At 57.1% G+C, this 16776-nt stretch overlaps 2 protein-coding genes and 1 long non-coding RNA gene across 8 annotated transcripts; 2 read left to right on the forward strand and 1 right to left on the reverse strand.

The window, feature by feature from the left end:
- The first annotated feature begins 317 nt into the window (after nucleotides 1-317).
- On the forward strand, nucleotides 318-1768 carry MYMX (myomixer, myoblast fusion factor). Its single transcript, XM_033102456.1, has 2 exons — nucleotides 318-908; nucleotides 1295-1768. The coding sequence occupies exon 2, from the start codon at nucleotides 1359-1361 to the stop codon at nucleotides 1611-1613; it is 255 nt and encodes an 84-aa protein (XP_032958347.1). The 5' UTR covers nucleotides 318-908; nucleotides 1295-1358; the 3' UTR covers nucleotides 1614-1768.
- On the reverse strand, nucleotides 1518-6285 carry LOC117020185 (uncharacterized). Its single transcript, XR_004422641.1, has 3 exons — nucleotides 6173-6285; nucleotides 5563-5746; nucleotides 1518-1624 (listed from the first exon to the last, which is right to left on the reverse strand). It is a non-coding gene; the product is annotated as an uncharacterized LOC117020185 (long non-coding RNA).
- SLC29A1 (solute carrier family 29 member 1 (Augustine blood group)) lies at nucleotides 5919-15626 on the forward strand. 6 transcript variants are annotated; one of them, XM_033102451.1, is made up of 14 exons: nucleotides 5919-6029; nucleotides 8097-8206; nucleotides 9354-9436; nucleotides 11352-11433; nucleotides 11551-11753; nucleotides 11856-11995; nucleotides 12268-12402; nucleotides 12493-12590; nucleotides 12737-12815; nucleotides 13264-13388; nucleotides 13617-13725; nucleotides 13940-14025; nucleotides 14393-14592; nucleotides 14977-15626. In XM_033102451.1, the coding sequence occupies exons 1-14, from the start codon at nucleotides 5957-5959 to the stop codon at nucleotides 15086-15088; spliced, it is 1635 nt and encodes a 544-aa protein (XP_032958342.1). In that variant the 5' UTR covers nucleotides 5919-5956; the 3' UTR covers nucleotides 15089-15626. The 6 variants fall into 6 exon arrangements, with proteins under 6 accessions (XP_032958342.1, XP_032958344.1, XP_032958343.1 ...); XM_033102453.1 differs by lacking the exon at nucleotides 5919-6029 and adding an exon at nucleotides 6147-6194; XM_033102452.1 differs by lacking the exon at nucleotides 5919-6029 and adding an exon at nucleotides 7750-7897.
- Nucleotides 15627-16776: the final 1150 nt, after the last annotated feature.

A 16776-nucleotide genomic window follows, 5' to 3' on the forward strand; every position in this document is an offset into this window, starting at 1 on the left:
TGTTGGAAAACCGAGGCACGGTTTCCCCATAGAAAGTAATGCAAAATGGATTAATCCGTTCAAGACCTTTAAAAGCAACCCCTAAAACTGCAAATTTAGCATGAATTGTACTATCTAATGATACCATAGACCCATAAAATTTACAGCGTTCGTAAACCGAAATGTTCATCAATGGAGACATTCGAAAACGAGGTAGTACTGTATTTAAAAACAAAACAAACCCAGGCTATCTCTAAATCTTGCTGTCGTATGGAAACTCATTTAATCCTGGGGGAAAAAATGTAGGTGGAGAAGGGGGACCTGGTATGTATTGCTCTTCCCGTCCCTAAGTGGGAGTGCCACGCAGCTCTGTCCAATTGGGCCCAGCTATGAGCTGGACTGTCACCCCACTAGTCTACCCCAGAAGAGCACACACCAATGCCTGCCCAGGTCCTTTTCTCCCTGTCGTGGCCACTCTGAGCATGCCTGGTGTGTCTGGGCTGCAGTCTTACTGCTTCTGAGGTTTGGGCAAGTGGGTCTCAGATACAGTCCCATTCCACTTACTCCTCCCAGCTATTCCCAGTTACGGAGGTAACTGAGGAGGTGGCTGGAGCCTTAAAGAATCAATGTGCCTCCAGTTACATCATGAGAAAGTGCAATCTTGGTTCCAACTCTGAGGTTTGCACCCAGCAGGGAGAATTCATACATCTGTTCCTTACCCTTCTTGCAGCCCAGCTGCCCCTTCCCTCCATATACCAGGTGCCAACACACAGCTGTCTCTTCCTTGCTCCCCCCACCCTAGCAAGCTCTGCTGGGTAGGGTTGAGCTGGGTGGGGCAGCCCTGTGTATTGAGTGTCCTGTGCGACTGTGGGCTGTGTCTCGACAGGCAAATTCAGCCAGAGATTGCTTCTGAGCAGTGGTTCTGACTGGTGAGAGTTGCTGCCCATGAATGGGGATGGGGAGTGGGGAAGGTAAGAAGTGTCAGGTCAGGGTGGATCAAGGGCCTACAAAAGAAAACTTAAAACTAGCTGGGGAAGAACTGCTGGATTGAGGGAAAAGGGATGGAGAATGTCAGGAGACTGCGGGTGTGCAAAAGCAGGGGATGACTAGAGGAGGGGAGAGTCCAGGGAACAGCAGGAGCCCCCGGGGGCCCTAGTCCCGGCTTTACTGTGAGAACCCTCCTGCCATAGTTAACTTGCCGAGAGAAAGGGCTTCAGGGAAGCAAAAGTGACGCATGTATTGAGGTCTGGGGAGCATGAGGATGTAAACAGAATGTGTGGTGGGGGGCATCCTGCCCACCCCATGTCTTTGCCAGGTGAGGAGGGAGCAGGAAAGGCAAGCGTAGAATCTGGATTGCCTGCAGAGTCACTGACCCGGCCATGCCTGCTCCACTGCTCCCGCTGCTGCTTCGAACGCTGCTGTCCGGCCTGTTGCTGCCTGCCGCCCGCCTGGCCCGCCAACACCTCTTGCCCCTGCTGCGCCGACTAGCGCGCCGCCTGGGCTCCCAAGACATGCGAGAGGCTTTGCTGAGCTGTCTGTTGTTCATCCTCAGCCAGAGACACCGGCCAGATGCTGGGGAGGCCTCCAGAGTGGCCCACCCGGAGAGGAGGGAGAGGCTAGCCCGGCAAAAGTAAGGCCACGAGTCCTGGTAGCAGCAGAAACGAAAGGCTTTCTTTTGGAGTACGAGTCCTGGCACCATCACTGACAGCAGCCTGCCCAGGGCATCAGACTGAGCAGGACTGAGCATGAGATGGGTTTGACCAAGACATGCCTCTTGTTCCAGCAAAAATGACTGATCTTTACCCGCCCCCCCCCCCCACATTGCTCCCAAGACCCATCCTAATCGCCTCGGGCCTTGGCCTGGAGAGGAACTGACGCCCCCGTCTCCACATCCCCAGACAAGTGGGCACAGGAGGGCCAGTGTGGGACAATACTTATCCCTGGGACAACTGACAATTTAGCGGAGAGGCAAGATTTTAATCCAGACTGTTTTCCAGACTCGGGATTTATCTTAAAAGAATGAAGACCTTGATTCCCCAGAGAATCAGTCCTGTCCCCTCACCCCAAGCCCAGCATGCAGCAGGTACTCAATAAATACTTTTGAATTCTTGGGATGCCTTTGAAAGTCTTGTCACCAGTACTCAAGCCTGTGCAGCAAGACAGTCCCACCGGGCAATGGGGATGGGGAACAACTCAAAGCTCCTTGTTCCGGGGTCCGCCAGCCCTCATCTCCAGGAAGTTGTGTATTGTGTCTCCCTTCAGTCAGGACTGCACACTCCCACCCAGCAGTCCCGAGGCTCTTTTATTTAGAATTTGGTTGTCCACCTCAAGGTAAGGAAGAAAACGTCCTTCCAAGAGTTTGGAGACTCTTTTCGGCTAGTGGTGGTGGGAGATTTGTTAGTTTAGGGACCCCGTGGGCAGCCCCCCACAAATACACTGCTCCCCTGAGGGACACTATGCCCCTAAAGAGATGGGGTGAGGGGTGACCTGAGGAATTCACCGCTTCATTTCCCCCTCCCCAATGGGAGGCCCCTCAGGGGTCAAATAAGAATTGTTGTATTTGCAATTCAGCCTCCGGATAATTTGCTTAGGGCTGCCCTGCAATAGTCTTCCCGCCCGCCTTCCCTCCCTCCTTCCCGCCCTCCCTCCCGCAGTGAGTCTTGGGCTCTAGGGACACAGACATCTTTCAGGACCCTCATCCTGTCCCCATACCCGTCAGAAGCTTGCATAGGGGGAAGACCTGAGACCAGAGCTGTGCGCCCCTACCATCCCAGCCTCTGCGGGGCTTCCCACCAGACCCTTGCCTCCCCACTTGCTGGGCCATCTGCTGCTTCCAGGAGTCCTGAAAAGCCAGTGCACGTGCTTGCCCCTCTCCGCAAGGAGGCCTAGGGGGAGGGGCGGAATGAAGTGGGTGAGATGCTCTGGAAACCCCGTTCCCCTCCGGGGTCACGGCGCCTCCCCGCCCCCCCATCCCCGCTTCGGGCCTTGCTCCTTTTCCGCGGGCCTCCCTTGCCGCCGGCTTCCCCGAAGCGCTTCCCACTCTCTAGCAGCGTCGGGCGGCCGCGGGATCCAGCGTTACAGCCCCTCTCCCGCCCGGCACAGACCCGTCAGACCCCGCGCGCGCGGGCTGCGATTTCCGGCTTCGGCCCCAACCCCGAGGTGAGGGGGCCGAGAGGACAACTAGCGGCCGCCCGGCTGAGGATTTCCGCCCCTCCTCCCCAACTCGGATGCTCCTGCAAGGTCTGCGCAGGTGTGCGTGGAGCAGAGGCGGGGCCGCGGGGGGCGGGGTGGGAAGAGGTGCCCGTGGGGCCCTCATGGGGTGCGGATATCAATGGAGTCGGAATCTGCACTTTCTGGCAAAGGGGGTACTTTTCTGGGACTTTGAATGCCGCAGTTAGATGACTGCCCTTAGCCCCAACCACACGCAGATCACGCAAGGTCAGAGACCCTCCCTGAGCAGAGAGTAGGGGCAGAGATCTGAGAAATTAGGCTGCAAGGCCAAGTCCAGACCTAGTGAACAGATCCCGTACCCAGTCTCAAGGAAAGTGAGGGAAGTGAGGTGAGGCTGACCCTAGGAGAGCCGAGCCTGTATTTATTTTACATGTTCATCATGGATTTTTTGCATTAACTTTGATTTTTTAAAAAAATACTGCATTAAAATGTTTTCTTGATTCCTGAAGTTTTGGGCGCCCCCTTAAATTTTACACCTCAGGCAAGTGCCTCACTGGCCTTGCCCTCATCCCAGTCCTGCCACAAGGTGTGGTGATATAACCACAAACACAATTGAGAACACACACAGTCACGAGACATGGGCTGCTGGCAAAACGCTGGGCTGAGCCAACACACTTCCAGCAAACACAAATGGATATAGTACTGGAGGAAGACAGGACTGTGTGAGGTGGTGAGGCAAGCTTAGGGCCTGGATGGGGGAGGAGGGAGTCTGTCTGGGACAAGCCACAGTTCAAATAGGGTGGGGTGGGGTGCAGCTGGATCCGTCCTTCCCACCCCACTCTTGTGGCAGAGACCTGAGGGAGCCATAAAACTGGGCAGAGAGTGAGGAGGGACTGCCTGGGCCTGGCTAGAAAACCTCCAGGCACAGGCCCCTGTGAGTTGGGGCTCCTAGGCTGTCCAGCAGAGGGCCCTGGCACCCAGCAACAATCTCTGCTTAGGGAGGTGGCGCAGGAGGGGTTTGGGTGCTGGCTGGGGGCCCAGGCAGGGTGAGTGCCAGATGGGCTTCTCTCCAGCAATAACAGCCCTGGGTCGGGAGCAGGCCAGGCTCAGCGGGGGTGGAGAGAGGAACCCTGTTCCAACCTGGGACCCTCACCACTTCCCTCCAGTTTCTTTCCACTTCAGTTCCCTTTGCATACAACTGCAGATACTGACCACCAGCTTGGCCATGCCTGGCGGATCTGTCTGACCACTATGGCCTGCCACCCCCTCAGGCCCAGAGCCAGGCAATGAAGTTAGGGATAGAGACAAGGGCCAAGGAATAGGCGAGAGGAGGGCCAGGAGAGGAAGAGAGAGAGACTGGACAAACACAGGGTGGAAATGGGGGAGTGTAGACCCAGACATGAAGCTGACCTCGAGCCATGGGGCAGTGCCTAGAAAAATACCACCAATACCCCTCTTCCTGCCCTCTGCTTGGTTAAGGCTGGGGGATGATGCTGTGCCATGTCTCTGTGGGACAAGGAGCCGGAAGGCTGGAAATACCCCTTCTGGAGTAGCTTGGTGAGCGCCCACTGATCCTAAGTAGAAAAGCTACCCCTCCCCTCAGGACCCAGTCTGTTCTCTGGGGAGAGGGTGTGACTCTGCCTGATCCCTATGATGTAGTTCTCCTAATTGTTGATTAGTGTCTGTGGCTTCTCCCCGGGACAGATCTTTGGTGGTGGGAGCAGGGGATGGGGTTTTCTCTCCTCAGCCTGTGGATTTTCCTCCAGCACTGAGGGCTGCTGTAGAGGCAGTGATTTCCCCTCCCCACAGTTTACTAACCAACAAAAAAGGAGGGACTCCCTTCCCCTTGCCTTGGAAGTACAAGAAGGCCCCATGAACTCAGCATGCCCACCTCCTTCGTCCTCCACCAGTGGAGGAAAGCTTCTGTCCCGACCCTGACTATCAGGACAATAGGATTCACTCAGGTGTAAGGCTGTTCCGGGCTTTTTCTCTTGCCGTCCCCACTGTGCCTCAATCTTTCCACAGTTCTGGATGTAGAAACAGTGACCCATGAGGAGGGGTACAGGGCTGTGCCTCTACCTATCACCCCACGCAGAGTCCCACTTTTCCCCTCCAAGTCAGGGTTGTAGGTGGTGTGCGTGTGTGTGTTAGAGGTGGGGAAAAACCCACCATGCAAGTCACTGATTATACAGATTATGTCGGAGGGATCCCAAGGCATGGCGGGGGGTGGCGTTGGGGGGGTGGGGGTTGGGGGGAGGGAAGGAAGGTGAAAAGCAGAGGACCGTATAGGTCAGAAAGGAAGAACATGGCACTGAAACGGGAGGGCGTCGCTGGAAAGGTGCAGTGTGGAAGAAAGTGGTGTGCGAGGGAGTTGAGGGAGAGATAGCGGAACATCTGAGATGGAGTACGCACGTGGGGGTGGCCGGGCCTGTCTGAGCAGGTTTGTAGCTGACCGAGTCCTGAGACGAGTTTTGTAGGATTTGTGAAGCCCTGGCGCAGAGGAGACTGGGGGTACCCGTGTGACACCCGACGCTCCAGCGCCGCGTGCCCCTCGCTGGGGTAGGGTTTAGTGCGGCCCAGCCCAGATAGGTACGAGCTGCAGAAATAACGCGGGGTGTGGGCCAGACCGCCCTGGCGGGCGCAGAGGCTCGGGATGGGGGACCCCTTCGGGTCCCGTGCGGCTGTGCGGGTGGCAGGGGCATTCCGGGGCGGGGCCCAAGCGGCGCTGGGACAGGCAGGCGAGCGGCGGGGGCGGGGGCGGGGGCGGGGGTGCGCCCAGGGCGGGCCCAGCGGAAGGCGGGTTTGAATGCTTTGCGGCGGGCGCGGGAAGCGACCAGAGAGCGCGTGGATCTCCTCGCGGGAGGACTTCTTCCCAGCAGGTGCTGCCTAGGGCCGGGGGACAGGGGAGCTGGGGACCACCGGGCGGCCACTTCCTGCCTGCCACGAGGTTAGGGAAGTTGGGCCTGGCAGTTACGCGGCGCGAGAGGAGACGCCGAGTAGGGCACCCCCGTGCGGAGCTTACCGAGCCGCGTGCAAGGGTCGGGGTGAGGAGGGAACCCTGCGGGGACCGGGACCGAGTGGTGCAGGGATGGCACGGCTCCTGGGCCAGAAACTGGCGGTCGCTGAGCTGATCTCCGCAAAGGGCTAGTAGATGGTTAATCTCGATCAATCTTGTTGGTACAGGGGAGGGACTGCGCCGCTAACTACGCAGGGTGAGGAGAATGGGGCTGAGGGCACGCTGAACCGAGGTGGAGGAGCTGTCCCTTTAACCCCCGCCTTTTATTGCCAACTCGTGTTCCTGGTCGCGTCCTCATTTATTCCCAAAAAGGGGACCCTTCCTTCACTCAGAGAAAGGACAAGGACACACACGCTTCCTGTTTTCTTCCCAGAGAGCAGTGGTGGGTGAGGGCTGCCCCTCATCCCTCTTGGGACCTCCCCTCTGCGCAGTCCTCTGGTAACCTTTAGACCCTTCCACTTATCCATCTGCCTGTGTGAGCTCTCTGTGGCAGGCTGTGTATTAATGTGGGGGATGGGGGCTGCTTTACACCTGACAGTCGTGTCAGACTGGAGGTGAGCTCGGCCCCCACCTAATTTCCCCCCCTTAGTTGGAGTAGAGCACCCCCACCTCCCGGTATCTTTATACCTTCACCCCCATCCCAGAAGGAGCCTAGAATAAGCTGTGCTGTTGAATTTGAATTCCACCTCATTCATGCACTAGATCGGTGACCTTATATGTTCTTCATATAACTTCAGCTGCCCCTATATGTTCAATTGAGACAATTTAGAACTAGTTTATGGATGGTTGTGAGGGAAGACTGGGTAGCTGCAGGTAGTGGCTGGCCCCATATGGGATCCTGGGGAGTGGAGCATTTGATGCTACCACAAGGGTGTGTCTAGAAGCTGGGGTGCATGAGAGGTGTTGGGAACCTGGATGTGGGGAGGTGCTCAGGTTGGTAGCTGCTTTCAGGACCCCATCTGGGCTGGCCAAGGCGAGGCTGGAGGGACACCAGGGATATGTTATCATATCCCTGGTTGCTCCTGGGCCAAAGGCAGGAGTAAAATACCTAGACTGGCCTGCTGTGTGTCAGGATGGGGGCGGGGGGCTGCCCTTGGAGTTGAATTTTGCCCAGGACTGGGGTGGGTTTCCTGAGAACAGAGAGCAGGGGTGTTAGCTGGGGGATAGGGCAGAAAGTAATACTCCTCTGAGCCTGAGGCAGATTTCACTAAGGAAGGGGACATACCCTATCCTCTCCACCCAGTCTCTGCTCTGTTTTGAAACTGCTCCTGCTCTTTACTGCTAGGAACCTTTCGTGTGGGGTGGGGGTAGGGTGAAGCATAGGATGCGCTGAAGTGAGAAGCTGGGGGTTCTCCCCCCTATTTCCTAATGGAAAACTTGAGTCCTGAGCCTTCTTTCTCCTTCCACCCCTCAGGGTAGAGCCCTCTTGCCCCCATCCCTCTAGAAAATGTAAAAACTTGTTTATCACTCAGTCCCCAGTGCCTGGCTAGTGGGCAGAGGTTCTCTGTAAATATTTGTTGAAAGGACCTGGGTATGCTCCTCCCTTCCCTGTCTTACAATTCAGGTGTGGGCTAGGGTGCTCAGGAAGACTTTTGAAGGGTGGAGTTTACCCAGGGAGGGGTTGAGAGAACTTACTGGGACAGACAGAAAAGCCCATTGAGGGCTGGGGTCCCCGACCAGCCGACCATGTCTGTTTGCCTTGGGCTGGGACCTGGAGCACTGGCTGTACCTGTGAGTAGACCCACCCCCCAGCTCCCCTGCTGAGACTGTTGGGTCTCTTATCTTCAGGGCTACAGGGCTGTTTTTTTTATCTCCCTGGTTGAGTGTATATGGCTCCTCAGAATGGGGACGCTTTCTCTCACAGCAAGGCCTGGGGGGTTCTCTCCCCATATGCCCTGTGCAACTGTCTTCATTCTGGACCCTTCCTCAGGAGGATCCTATGGACAAAGCCTGCCACCTGAGCTGGAGCTAGGACCACCTCTCAGGGACTGCCCAGGCTCCCTTTGCTCCCACCCTTCCGCAGGCAAGTCTGGGCAGCTGGTGAGTGCTGGCCCAGGTGGGCGAGGGGGAAAGCCATGTCCTTCTGGCTCCAGAGCCACAGCACATGCCCACCTGGCTTTCCATGCTATCCAAAGGAAAAGCTGGCGCCGAAGAGGTCCTAGCTACAGAAATAACACAAGGGGGGAGCAGGAGAATCACACTGAGGCGGGGGAGCAGGAGAGGGACACCAAGTGGGGAGGCTAGGAGCTTTGGGACTATGCAGTTTGTCAGGCCTGTGTCCTGTCCCCCGCCCCCTCCAATCTTCCCTTCAAGTTTGCTCTCGGAAAGGGGAAGAGTGCATGGGGCTTAGAAGTGAGCAGGGAGGAACCAAGGGGGGATGGGGTGACCTTGGGGCCAGGAGTGGGTGTGAGGGGAGAGGCCAGGCTATGTTGTGGAAAAAGCTGTGCCCCACACCTATCAGGAAGTATTTTCCTGGAAAACTGGCCAGGAACTAGGCAGCTCCTTGGCAGTGGCTGGAAAGGAAGGTGAAGGTGCCACCAGCGGAGAGGCTGGAGTCTGGGGTGCCTCTAGGTGGTTCTTCAGAGCGCACCCTAGCCATGAGTCCAAGGGCTCCCCCAGGAGGGTGGAGAGGTCAGACTTGCAGAGAAGTGGGGGAGGCCTCTGTGGCTTGGCCTCACTCTTCACCCTTGTGGCTGCTGCTACTGCAGATCTGCTCGTTTTGTTCTCCCTCTTCCTTCCCCTCCCCCTCTCTGTTCTATCTCCGTTCTGTTGCCCTCATCCTGTCCCTCCTTCTATTGTCGTCACTGTCCTTGACCCCTCTCATCCTCTTCCCTGCCTTTGCCTGTCTTTCCCTCCCTCTCGGAGTCCTCCTCCTTCTCCCCGGTTCTCCACCCTCTGGTTTCCCAGCTTACAAACTGCTTCGCTGCTGGATAAAAATAGCGGTGGCAGCAGCCAGGCCAGGCTTGGCGCCAGGTAAAGCCTGAGCAGGCAGGGGGACCCAACAGGACTGGCCAGAGGGGACAGATTGAGCAATCCTGACAGGCAGGGCCAGGAGAGGGTCCTGCTGGATTCTAGAGCTTGCCAGCCATGTCTTCCCTGCCCCCTCCTCCTAACCACCCCTCACGAGTCTGAAGAGGCCTGTGGGGAAACAGGGTAGAGACAGGCCTCACACTGCTTCTGCCCCCAGCAAGCCTCCGAGGGAGGGAGCTGTCAGCCAGACAAAACCAAGACCGCCGTCACCATGACAACCAGTCACCAGCCTCGGGACAGGTACTGAGGGACCTGGGCTGGGGATCCAGGGGAGTGAAGATGGGTTTCCAGGGGAGCTGGGTGCAGTGTCCTTTGTAATTTGGAGTTCTCACTGCTGACTGGCCGTCCATCCATGTAGCTATGAGTCAGGTCTGTGTCAGGGGTGGGAGTTATACATGCCTTAGCTGGATGTTGGCTGGGGTGTCTGTGGGGGGAGCCAGGGTGGGTGAGTGGCAGCCCCTCCCTGGCCTGTCAGTGTTTCCACTGTTGCTCTCTAGCCAGCCAGCAGCTTCTGGCTTCTCTACCACCATGGGGGAGGCACTTGGCAGTACTCTTCATTCCAGAGCACATCTGGCAGAACTCGCCCCTCCCTCAGGGCTGCCCCTGCCTCTGATGACCTGCTCCTCTCTACCTCTGGAGCCTGTGACCACCCTCAAGTTAGACCCGCGACTGTAATCATGCACATATGTTTTGGAGCAAGAGGCGGTAGCTTGATTTGAGTTCTCCAAGGAGCCTAGGACCCGAGAAAGTTGAAGTCATGCCTCAGGGCCAAAGCTCTTCAACACAGGCCCCTGACCCCGTCATCTCCCCCTGCCCATTCTGTCTCTCACCTGTGCCAAAGGCCCCAGAACTAGCCCAGCTCTAGCTGTGGGACCTTGGGCACTTAGCCTGATCTTCCTGGGACCGTTTCCCACCTGTAAAATAGAGGGGAGGTTTATTTGAATGGGAGAGAATTGAAGGAGACAGTAAGTGCAGGCTTGCCTCCCTCCATCGTCTCCTCCACTCCCAGTCTGCCTGCCGGCCCCTTCTCAGCCTCACCACGCCCAGCCGTTCTCCGAACCCCTTTCCATCTCCATCACCTGTTACACTCATCCAGCCCCACTCTGACCCTCTATCGTGTGTGACCTTGGCTGGGAGTTTCTCCATCCTGGGTCTCTGCATCAAGCCCTTAGCTCTCTTTTTCAAGGTAGGGAGTATAAGAGGCAGTTGTAATGGCTCAGACCTGCCTAATCGGAGCACTCACCCAGGCCCTCCCTGTGTGAGGGCACGCCCAGTGCTCTGGCCGGACCTGTCCAACTGCATGGGCTTTCTCCCTGCCATCTCTGTGAAGAACGCAGATGTTGATTGTGGGAGGGTACGGTAGACATATCTGGAGACCACAGTGCGGGGGGGCCCAGGGCTGACTGGGAAGCTGGCCCCTCCCAGACAGGCCCTGAGGCATAGGGCTTGGGGCTGTGTGCTGGCCAAAGCTGGAGCTGCTCTTATTTATATTCTGGGGCCCAGGTTGGCATCCAATGGCCAGATACCTCCTAGCGTACCCTAGGTGGTGTGACCTACAAAGCCAGTTCTGTCTGGGCCCAGAAAAAACAGCTCCCTCACTTCCCAGCTGCCCCAAGACACCACGCCTGCCTGTCCCACTAGGTCCAGAAAGTGCCAGAATGGTCTGGAGTTTCTTGACCTCAGAATCCTCTTTGGGGAGCTACACAGTTCCCTGCCCAGACTGTATAATCACTTCCAGCCTTCCCGGCAGGGGTGAAAAATACTTGCTGTTTGCTTTCTTATTCACCCGCCACCCCCAGCCTTTAGCAGGATTTCCAAAACCACCTCCAGATGTGTGCGTCCCACTGGTTTCCAAGCCTGCAGGGTCGCCCGAGTCTTCGGGGGGCTGAAAACCACCATCCTGAGACATGCCCTTCAGTCAGTTCTGGTTCCCCCACCCCTGGGGACTCTGCCGGGCCCTTTTCCCTATCCCAGGAGTCCTCCCCCTCCACACACACCCATAGGAGGACACATGCACTTGGACAAAAACAGATGCCCTTAGCCCTGGGACAGCTGGAGACCGAATGTCAGGGAGGGATGGGCTTCCCTGGGTCTGATTTGGGAAGGAGGGTGGGATGGTGGGTCACTTGGCCCCTCTTTCCTCTCCCATCCCCAGGTACAAAGCTGTCTGGCTTATCTTCTTCATGCTGGGTCTGGGGACCCTGCTCCCCTGGAATTTTTTCATGACAGCCACTCAGGTGAGATTGGGAGGACTGGGCTCCAAGGGGCATATCTCACTGGGCGTGTCGGGCCCAGATCTGTACGTGTGGGCACAGCGAGAGAGGTGCCCACACGCATGTCTGCGTCCCCCGCAGTATTTCACAGACCGCCTGAACCAGTCCCAGAATGTGTCCTCGGTCACTGCCAACGTGAGCAGGGACATCCAGACCTCGGCCACCCCCGCAACCCCTGCTCCAGAACGGAGTTTCCTGAGCGCCATCTTCAACAATGTCATGACCTTGTGTGCCATGTTGCCTCTGCTGATCTTCACCTGCCTCAACTCCTTCCTGCATCAGAGGTGAGCGCCCAGGCCCGGCCTGAGCCGAGGCTGCCCCCGCGGCGCCCTGGGCTGAGCCCCTGCTGTAACTGCGCCCCGCTGCCTCCTTGGCCTGTCCCATAGGATCCCCCAGTCTGCGCGGATCCTGGGCGGCCTGGTGGCCATCTTGCTGGTGTTCCTGATCACCGCTCTCCTGGTGAAGGTGCACCTGGATGCCCTGCCCTTCTTCGTCATCACCATGATCAAGATCATGCTCATTAACTGTAAGCAGGGCTGGGAGGGGCCCTGGGGCAAAGACCTTCCCACATACCCCCACCCTTCCTTCAAACCACAGGCAGCCGGAGAGGAGTCCATTCCGACCCCCAGAGGAAAGGGATGCCGTGGGCAATCAGGGTGGAGAGGCCAGAGTGGGGCCGGAGAGAAGGGCCACTGAGCGTCCACACTCACTGGGAGGAAAGCAGGAGTTACAGGGACCTGTTTTCCCATGAACCCCAAGCGGCCCCCTCCCCTGCTAATGCCCACCTTGTTCCCCCAGCGTTCGGTGCCATCTTGCAGGGCAGCCTCTTTGGTCTGGCTGGCCTCCTGCCTGCCAACTACACGGCCCCCATCATGAGTGGGCAGGGCCTGGCAGGCATCTTCGCATCGGTGGCCATGATCTGTGCCATTGCCAGTAAGTCTTGCTGCCCATCTGCCTGTCACCTTGGTTTTTGCGGGGAGAAGGGGGTGGGGCCTGTCTCATCACCGATACCCTCTACCCCAGGTGGCTCGGAGCTGTCAGAAAGTGCCTTCAGCTATTTTATCACAGCCTGTGTGGTCATCATTTTGACCATCATCTGTTACCTGTGCCTGCCCCGGCTGGTGAGCAAAAGGAGAAAATAGGGGGTTTTCATCTGGGGGGGTCCAGGGTGCCAGATCAAGGGTTTTCTGAGGCTGAAACCTGGGGGGAGGCAAAGATTCATGAGACCCCGCCCCTGAATCTACTTCCTGTCTCCCTCACTTGATAGGAATTCTACCGCTACTACCGGCAGCTCAAGCTGGAAGGGTCTGGGGAGCAGGAGACCAAGTTGGATCTCATTAGTAAAGGTCTGAATCTCCTGAGGAAGCTGGGGTGGAGGACGGCCTCTCTGACTGGGGGGCAGCGGGGCACAGAGGGCAGGAATGAGTACACAATTTGCTGGCAGAGAAATGAGCCAGAGGTCAGAGGGGCTACGGGTGGGGTAAGGGGGACAATGGGAACTAAGGGCTGGGAAAAATAAAAGAGGGGGGGATCCTGAATGACCTTATTCAAGGCAGTCGCCTGAGGCAGTGGGAAGCAATTTCAGATTCTTGGAAAAGGTGTAACATGAGCTGAGGCTCCTGGGAGAGGACAGGACCCAGGGACTGTCGCTATGGGGATTTAGAGGAGGTCTGGGCTGAGTGTTAGGGTGTGGCTGTGTCCTGTGTAAGGGAATGTCCACCCCCAGCTAACCCCGGCCCCTTTGGGAAATGTTGGTGTCATTTCCTGTTGCTCTGTCTTTCTTATAACTTGAAGATTCTTCCACAACCTGTCCCCTCCCAGGAGAGCAGCCAAGAGCAGGCAAAGAGGAGTCTAGAGTTTCAGCTCCCAACTCTCAGCCCACCAACAAAAGCCACTCAGTCCGAGCCATCCTCAAAAATGTGCGTGGCGCATGGGTGTCCTGCCCTCTCTTACCCTCTTTCTCTCCTCGTTGTCCACCCTCTGCCCAGCACTATCCAGTCCATCCCTTTCTGATCTGAGACTGGCCACTCTCCTGGATGCGTGTGCGTGTCTGTGTGCGTGCGTGTGTATGTGTGTCGGGGTGGGGATTCTTGGATCTTGAACGCACAGACACCATGAAGACGTGGGCCTGGGTCCCTTCCCTCCAGATCTTAGTCCCGGCTCTCTCTGTCTGCTTCATCTTCACGGTCACCATTGGGGTGTTTCCCGCTGTGACTGCTGAGGTCAAGTCCAGCATTGCAGGCACCAGTGCCTGGGGTGAGGACACCAGGGGTTCCCAGGATGGGGTCGGGCAGGGACTGGGGTCGGGGGAGAGGGACCCTGGGACTCTCCTGATTCATTTGCCCTTCCTTGGGCTAAAAGCATGTTCTCCACTTGACAGCTGGGGAAACTGAGGCCCCATGAGGGTCAAGTTTGCTAAATCTGCTTCTGGACCTAATAACCATCCCCTAATATAGTCTTCCTTTTACAGGAAACTATTTCATTCCTGTGTCCTGTTTCTTGACTTTCAATGTCTTTGACTGGCTGGGCCGGAGCCTCACAGCTGTAACCATGTGGGTAAGTAGAAGACGGCACCAAGCCCCTGTGAGATGCAGGAGACCCCCTTGAAACCCAGAAAGGGCACCAAGAAAGTATGTGGCAAGGGGACCATGCTTTTTAAAAAAACAAGGAATGAAGTATGTATAGTAAGGTATACAAGTCTTAAGTGTACAGCTTAGTGAACACACACACACACACACTCCCTGCACAATCATCCAGGTCTAGATGGAGAACATTTATAGCATTCCAGAAGGCTCTACTCTGCCCCTTCCCAATCAGTACCCCCAACGGTAACCAGGCTTTGAGGTTTCAGTACAGATCCTGAGGGGCTCCAAATGGAGCCCTGGGGGCCAGCCCGGGCTGAGGCACTGCCTGGTCCCCACAGCCTGGGAAGGACAGCCGCTGGCTACCAAGCCTGGTGTTAGCCCGGCTGGTTTTCGTGCCCCTGCTGCTGCTGTGCAACGTCCAGCCCCGCCGATACCTGACTGTGGTCTTTGAGCACGACGCCTGGTTCTTTATCTTCGTGGCTGCCTTCGCCTTCTCCAATGGCTACCTTGCCAGTCTCTGCATGTGCTTCGGGCCCAAGTGAGTAGGGAACTTGGTGGCATCAGGCAGGGTCTAGAGCCCCAGTGGGGAACACCCAATGGAGGGAGAGAGGGCAAAAGGAAACCCTGATAATGGAGCTTAAGGTTCCCAGGCGGAGAGAGGAGACAGCCAGGGAGGGGCACCTAGGCTGAAGGTAAGAAGTGAGGGGTGGGGTGCGCAGGTTTGATTAGGTGGGGATGTGGGAGGGGGCTTGCAAGTAAGGTGGAAGACAGCACCCCAAGAGGGAAAAGACAGATTGGGGTTGGGAAAGCAGGACGGGTTGGCCAGCAGAATTAGGTGCTCAGTCAAGTCTCCCGTGATGCTCTGGGTGAGAGCTGGACTAGGGGCCATCCTAAGGTGGCCTTGCCTCCCTCCCTCCTTTAGGAAAGTGAAGCCAGCTGAGGCGGAGACAGCTGGAGCCATCATGGCCTTCTTTCTGTCTCTGGGCCTGGCGCTGGGGGCTGTCTTCTCCTTCCTGTTCCGGGCGATTGTGTGACCACGGATGGCTAGAGAACCGTGCTGGCCTCCTGTTCCTGCCCCTTCTTCAGAGATGGGCAGGGGTGAGCTGGTGGCTTTCTCTTCTAGTTGACTTCTGCTTTCTCACGACCTGTGCTGGGCCCGGGTGTCCAGCCTCTGGGTGGACAGTGGGGACATTGTGAGCCTGAGGGTCAGAGTCGGGGGAGGGGACACAGTCACTGCCTATGCTCGAATACCCCACACTTGGTTCTTACCGATCATTGACTGAGCAGCACAGCAGAGGCTCCTCTGCTCAGTGTGTGTGTATGTCTGTACGTTTGTCTGCCTCCCTAGGGGTCAGGACTGTCTGTTCTAAGGTCCAGTCTGATGTTTCCATCCCCTCTTTCTCCCCCGTGCCTCTTCCCATAACCTCTCCCTGTCCCTTCCCTGCTCCCCGTCTTATTCCTACCCATCATGCACCCTGCACAGTTGCCATTGTACTACCTTTTTTATACTCAACAGAAACCAGGCACCTTCAGAGGCTGTCTGAGTAAATAAACTTTTTTTTTTTTTTTGTCTCCATGGCTCCTTGTATCCTCCAGCCACAGCTTCATGACCAGGAGAGAGTAGAGAGATGGCAGCCTGAGTCTAGGGGAATGAGCATGACCTAGCTGGATCCTGGCAAGCACTGGGCCTGGGTCCAGGTTTGGGGGTGGGGTGGGAGTTCGTCCTCTTGGCCCCAGAGGGGCTGCAGTGCCCCCTGCTGGGGCCACAGAGGAGGGATAGGCCTGGAGCCAAAACACCCAGATTGTTGGCTGCTTCACTCCTTCCTCCGTAGGACTGGGGATGGAGACAGCACCCCATCTTTCTTTTGTCTTCACTGTCACCCTCTTGACTCTGTCCTCACCCATCAGCCCCAGCCCCGGGAATGAGCTCTGCAAAACTGGTCAGCTCTCCCCCAACCCACCTCCCCCCACCCAGCTCCTGGCTATACTCCCACGCCCCCTGGCAAGAAGCAGCTGCGCCTGAGGGTTCCCCCCTACCTGGTACTCTGCCCTGACACCAAAGCTCAGACTTCCTGGTGAACAAGGGGTCTAGGTGTCTTTGCATGGAAGCTGGGCCCTCCCCTTCTGAAACTCTGGCCCAGGGAGAGGTGGGATGGTGTGGAACCATGAGAGCGTCTCGGTGGAGGGGGCCATACCACTGGGTCCCCCTTCTCAAAATGACTCTTCCTGGGCCGGCCCGGTGGCTCAGGCAGTTAGAGCTCCATGCTCCTAACTCCGAAGGGAATCGAAGGATGCCGGTTCGATTCCCACATGGGCCAGTGGGCTCTCAACCACAAGGTTGCCAGTTCAATTCCTCGAGTCCCGCAAGGGATGGTGGGCCCCGCCCCCTGCAACTAAGATTGAACACAGCACCTTGAGCTGAGCTGCTCCCGGATGGCTCAGTTGGTTGGAATACGTCCTCTCAACCACAAGGTTGCCGGTTCGACTCCCGCAAAGGATGGTGGGGTGTACCCCCCTGCAACTAGAAACGGCAACTGGACCTGGAGCTGAGCTGTGCCCTCCACAACTAAGACTGAAAGGACAACTTGACTTGGAAAAAAGGCCTGGAAGTACACACTGTTCCCCAAAAAAGTCCTGTTCCCCTCCCCCCCAAAAAAGACTCTTCCTGACAGAAAACGGGACCAGAGCTCTGGCCACCGTGCACCCACCCCCACCCCCAAGC

Source organism: Rhinolophus ferrumequinum, chromosome 3 (genome assembly GCF_004115265.2).
Source record: "Rhinolophus ferrumequinum isolate MPI-CBG mRhiFer1 chromosome 3, mRhiFer1_v1.p, whole genome shotgun sequence".
NCBI lineage: Eukaryota > Metazoa > Chordata > Mammalia > Chiroptera > Rhinolophidae > Rhinolophus > Rhinolophus ferrumequinum.

Coding starts and splice junctions, on each gene's coding strand:
- MYMX (XM_033102456.1), top strand. CDS start 1,359: ATGCCTGCTCCACTGCTCCCGCTGCTGCTTCGAACGCTGCTGTCCGGC.
- SLC29A1 (XM_033102451.1), top strand. CDS start 5,957: ATGCTTTGCGGCGGGCGCGGGAAGCGACCAGAGAGCGCGTGGATCTCC. Junction 11,434..11,550: donor TTTTCATGACAGCCACTCAG/GTGAGATTGGGA, acceptor CGTCCCCCGCAG/TATTTCACAGACCGCCTGAA. Junction 11,996..12,267: donor CAAGATCATGCTCATTAACT/GTAAGCAGGGCT, acceptor TTGTTCCCCCAG/CGTTCGGTGCCATCTTGCAG.